Source organism: Scyliorhinus canicula, chromosome 13, assembly GCF_902713615.1.
Source record: "Scyliorhinus canicula chromosome 13, sScyCan1.1, whole genome shotgun sequence".
NCBI classification, from domain to species: Eukaryota; Metazoa; Chordata; class Chondrichthyes; order Carcharhiniformes; family Scyliorhinidae; genus Scyliorhinus; species Scyliorhinus canicula.
In genome coordinates, this window is record NC_052158.1 from 77,980,431 (window position 1) to 77,986,155 (window position 5,725).

A 5,725-nucleotide genomic window follows, 5' to 3' on the forward strand; every position below is an offset into this window, starting at 1 on the left:
AGGGAATATTCAGGTTGAGGATCCCAACAATAAAAAAGTATAAAAAGTCATGGGTGGGAGCACAACATGGGCATTAGTGAATGGGCAGCCCCTTTTACACTTCAAACAATTTTAGTTTCCATTGACTTCAGTGATTTTCTCCTTTCCACACTCCACCACCATACAAGACCAATTTGTACCTCAAAATATTTAATGAGGCCATTAATGCCAGGGATGGGGATAAAAAACTAAGGGAAAGAGAAATTCAGAAACATGGCATAGCGACCTGTAACATTGCCCATCAGTGAAGGATGTATACAGGGCATTATGTGGCTGGCAAAGGCCATAGATGAATCTGGAAGTAAATTCACTGGGCCACAGGAAGCCACTGAAGTTTGGTAAGAATAGGAATGCTGTGTGTAGTGAAGGGAATGTAGGTGACAAAATTCAAAACAAGCTTCTAAACTTTTCTTTAAAAAAGCTAAAATTGCTGGTAGGACACTTTTCTTTGTCATACCTTCATTCAGATATCGCTACCCAGAGTCATACAAAATATTGTAGCATTTTAGTGACATTGTTCATTGCTCTCTGAAGAATTTTTTATTTATATTCTTCAAAGAGTACAGGCACATACATTAAAAATAATCAACACGTGTTTTCTCAGCAGTCCTGCTGACTGATGCCACAATGTTTTAGCAGAAAACCTGCGCCAATGATTAAACAAGGATTACAGTGTCTGCCCTTCCATCAAAATGAGGGCAAGAGATCTTCCCCATCTGCACCATCTGTGAATACATAGGCATGCACATCACCAGCAATCTGTCCTGGTCCACCCATGTCGATGCTACGACTCAGGAAACTAAGGAAATTCGGCATGTCCACATTGACTCTTACCAATTTTTACAAATGCACCATAAAAGCATCCTAACTGGCTGTATCACAGCCTGGTATGGCAATTGCTCGGCCTAAAACTGTAAGAAACTACAACAGAGAATTGTGAGCACAGCCCAGTCCATCACGCAAACTCGCCTGCCATCCATTGACACTGTCTACGCCTCCCGCTGGCTTGGGAAATCGGGCAGTATAATCAAAGACCCCTCCCACTCGGCTTATTCTCTCTTCCAACTTCTTCCACGGGCAGGAGATACAAAAGTCTGAGAACACGCACGAACAGGTTCAATAACATCTTCTTCTCCGCTGTTACCAGACTCCTGAATGACCCTCTCATGGACTGTACCTATGTAGCCACATTGTGTATTTACACACGTCCGATGTCTGTTCATGTATGGAACCATCTGTCTCCACAGTACGCAGAACAATACTTTTCACTGTCCCTTGGTACACATGCCAATAAATCAAATCAAATTCAATTCAATACATTTATTAAGATTCCCTCCATGTGGTGTTTCCAGACAAAATGTGACCATCTTCTGAAAGAAGCCTTTTACATTTCACTTGAAATGAAATGAAATGAAAATCGCTTATTGTCACGAGTAGGCTTCAAATGAAGTTACTGTGAAAAGCCCCTCGTCGCCACATTCCGGCACCTGTTCGGGGAGGCTGGTACGGGAATTGAACCGTGCTACTGGCCTGCCTTGGTCTGCTTTCAAAGCCAGCGATTTAGCCCTGTGCAAAATATTACTGAACAGAGATTTTTTTATTTACCAACAAATTTACCATTGACCTCACAGACACCTGCAATCCCCATCCCAATATGCAACCAATTTAATAACAAGGTGACAAATTCAGTTTCAATCCTGAGTTTAAGGAAAGCTATCTGCATTTTAGCTGTTTAGCACAGGGCTAAATCGCTGGCTTTGAAAGCAGACCAAGGCAGGCCAGCAGCACGGTTCAATTCCCGTACCAGCCTCCCCGAACAGGCGCCGGAATGTGGCGACTAGGGGCTTTTCACAGTAACTTCATTTGAAGCCTACTTGTGACAATAAGCGATTTGCATTTGCATTTCAAATCATTTGTAAATGTTAACCTGCTTATTTAATTTGTATTTTTTTTATTTCACTCTCACATGTTTCATTTAGCACCATGTAATTGAAGAATGTGGGTGACGAGCGGAAAACACAGAAAGGAAATTCATAATATGGAGGCTGTATCGTTTCCTTAATTGTGCGTTTTTTCCAGTGACTATTTTACCTGTACTCAAAATCCTCCCTATATATAGCAAGACAGAATAGGCAAGATCACTGCTCGGCTGAAGATTGTAGAATAATTTGCGAAGAGAGAAAAGTTTGCATCAAGTAGTCAGCGAGACAATGAGTGCTCTGAGGAAGCTCGTGGTAACTCTTTTATTTTCGATGTTGGTGCTGGATATGCTCGATGACTCAGCCTCTGCGAGTAAGTCTTGCATCAATTATTAATTCGCAGCAACTGAAGGCATAACATAATATTCTGTTGTACATATGTTGTGAATGATTGCGTTCAATGGGATGACAGGCTAATACAGTGCATGGCATGTCACAATCTAAGAGGGTACGAAAGGCTAATGAAATGTGACAAAGTTGTTCAGTTTTCATTAAAACTTTACCACAGTGGAATCTTAATTCGTTCCAGTTACAGAATGTGATATAATTTGTTAGAATTACAAGTCATTTATGTTAGTCGCAATCCCGAAACAGATGACTTTGTAATTAGTAGCATGTCTCTATCTATCGTCTTACTCTATTTTTTAACCCTCCGTTTTCACCTTTGCAGTGGACTGCTGTCTCCGTTATTCAAAGAAACGATTGCCATTCAGATTAATCTCCGGCTATGTGGAGCAACAGTCCAATGAGATCTGTGACATAGATGCAATCATGTAAGTACAGGGGCTCTGGCGTTTCACACGGAATGATTGGGGGGTAATTGCTTTTGGTAATAAACATTGACTAACAATCTCTATTTCAATACACTTTGCAGATTCTACACTGTTGGAGGACAGGCGATCTGTGCAAATCCTGATAGCCTTTGGGTGAAAGTGGGGTTGAAGTTGCTGAGGTGAGATCACAACCTCTGACCTGTACCAGATCCTGAGGGGGTAATTTTGACTTTGTGGGATGATATAAAATGATTGGCACGAATCGAAAAACGGGAATAAAGATTTGGAGAGAACTGCAAAACTGGGTGCACCCCCAGCATTATTTGTTTTACCCTATCGCACAAAGTCAAAATAACCCTTTTACTGTCCAATTTTGCTGAATCACAATGGTGCAATTTAATCCTCAAATTTTAGAGTCATATTTTCCTTTCAACAAACTACACAATTAGAAATTCAATTCAAAATTGTTTACCGAAGTTCATATTGTGTTAGCCTTTCCTCTAGTGGAAATAGTATGTACAATTCTTAAAAAGAAACACATTTGACCATGAACATGCAAAATATTTGATAACCACAGCAGTGTAGGTTATTGAAGGAAAATTAACAGATCAAGTTAATTTCGTAAAACACGTCTGTGCTTCTTGTTGGTAATTTGGTTATAATTTAAGATTTTCAACCATATAAACCTTAAGACGAATTTGAGAGCATGTACTTTACTAATAAATAAGACTAATTTCCTTCCCCTGCTTATTGATAGTCTTCCTGTGAAAGAAACATAGAACAGAAAATGCTGGAAATGCACAGCAGGTCAGGCAACATCTGTGAAGAGAAAGATAGTTAACGTTTCAGGCCCATGACCTTTCATCAGAGTTCTGATAAAAAGGTCTGCAACGTTAACTGTTTCTCTCCCTCTCCACATATGCTGCCTGGCATTAGCTTGGCAATCTCATGCAGGGTAGACTGAGGTAGGAAATGAAAAAAGAATGCCCCAACTTACCCATTGAACCTGAATTCACTTTGGTAAATTGATGCACGTTGTGAGTTTAAAATTAGGGGCAGAGTAGCGAGGAGAAGGCAGTATGTTGCATCTAATCATGCAATCTTTGACCTGGGATTGTTGACACTGTGTAGTTGGACTAGAAAATTGTTCCCATCCCTACGCTAACAATATTCCCCACCTTGGTGAGTGCTCATTTCAAATAGTTTTAATAAAATCCGCAACAAGGTTTGCGTGTATGTCCAAAGCATAGATTAAGTCAAAAGAGACACAGCCAACATTGAAAACCTGAAAAAAACCCAGAAAATGCTGGAAACTCGTCACAGTATCCACGGCAACAACACAAATGAATGTTTTTGTGTGCAGAAATTACAATGTAAGAGGTAGACTTGCCTATTAATAGACTCAGAATCCCTCTGGTTGCCTGACCTGCTGTGAAGTTTCAGCAATTTCTGTTTGTGTGCAGTTCTGTGATTTATTGTTCAGCGTTAAGGTGATTAGAAGCTTAATTCTCATTGTCTTTCCTGCAGCAAAAAACTGGAAGAAATGTCCCTCGATGGATGAGATCCTTCTTCACAAATAACTGCCGTCTTTGCTTGAGCAATTATTTCTGCATAGCATCTATGTATTTGTGTATAGTTAGTGGTGATAATGCTACTAACAATTAGCTACACTGACAGGTTGAAATGTTCAACTGAATATGACAATGTTATTTTATTACAAATATTATTTGTAATACATTCTGTGTATGTTCCAATGTTTTAATGCATTATCTATCATAATAAAAGGGTAAAGATTCACCAATTTCTGTCTCCCACATGTTTATATTTGCATAGACAATGCTTAAGTGCCTTTTAACACATAATTAATATTTGCATTGGTTATGGTGTCAAATTAGTCGTATATCTATCCAATAATTGTAAGAATTCCTCGTGTTTGAATTAAGGGAATATTTGAAGAAAGTAATCCAGTGATAAACAATTGCTCCATTAAGAAATCAGTTGATGAAGTTAACTGGATCACTAAATCAATTAGAAAAGAGAGAGAAATTTGCAATGTAGAAAGGGACATGGTGGTAAAGAAAAGGATAAAACATATTTGAAGTAAAAAATGGTCACAGGTATAGGGCCACAATGGTGGAGGGATGGCCTGCAGCTGAGACTGGGGAAGGGGACCCTCAAAGTGCAGCCTCGAGGAATCTTGCCCAAAGAGTCAGTGCTGGCATGATGGGCTGGATGGTTGTTTTTGTGCTGTACAATTTACAGGGGGTTGGGATAAATTGCTTCCCCACTCTCCCAACCATTACAGATGTTGGTCAGTCAAACCACACTGCCGTGATAACACGCTGACAGCAGGCTAAACATTCAGAGTGGGACTTCCTTTCCTCAATCTGATTGACCAGTAGCGCCAGAACACGGTAGTGGATGCTGCTGGTACTGCAAACAGGCCCACGGAGGAAGACGTCTGCATACTGGAGACAGATAAATTGGACCATTTTAGGTAGGGAGGGACTGAGTGAGTTTTGAGGGCCCGACAAGGTGGCACAAATTTGGGGGGGCTAGGGGATTGGGGGGGAGGGGTGGTTAATGCACACAGGGCAACCCCCTCCCCACTTTTTCATCAGAGTTGGTGAGAAAGTGGGCTCTACAATTTCACCCTCCTGCCAACCACATTACCCTGTGGGCAGCAAAATCTTCAGGGCAATTGGCTTGTTAACCAGCTCAATTGCCAGTTTTGTTTTAGGTAGCGGGCAAGCTGCTTATTTCAGCCAGTTATCATGAATGCACAGTACGGCAGTAGTCCAAATTTGTGAATGATAAATCTCTAATTCTCTATAAAAGCCTATAATTCTGTGAGCCAGGGAATGTGGTTTGCATATTCGGGGCTGAATTTTACCAGCCCTTTGGGACAAGTTTGGAGACAAGAAGGCTAACTGG

General features: G+C 40.6%; 1 protein-coding gene across 1 annotated transcript; it reads left to right on the forward strand.

Annotated features, from left to right (window-relative positions):
* Positions 1-2,183: 2,183 nt before the first annotated feature.
* LOC119976362 (C-C motif chemokine 20-like) lies at positions 2,184-4,592 on the forward strand. Its single transcript, XM_038816846.1, has 4 exons — positions 2,184-2,331; positions 2,689-2,791; positions 2,893-2,970; positions 4,319-4,592. The coding sequence occupies exons 1-4, from the start codon at positions 2,250-2,252 to the stop codon at positions 4,350-4,352; spliced, it is 297 nt and encodes a 98-aa protein (XP_038672774.1). The 5' UTR covers positions 2,184-2,249; the 3' UTR covers positions 4,353-4,592.
* Positions 4,593-5,725: the final 1,133 nt, after the last annotated feature.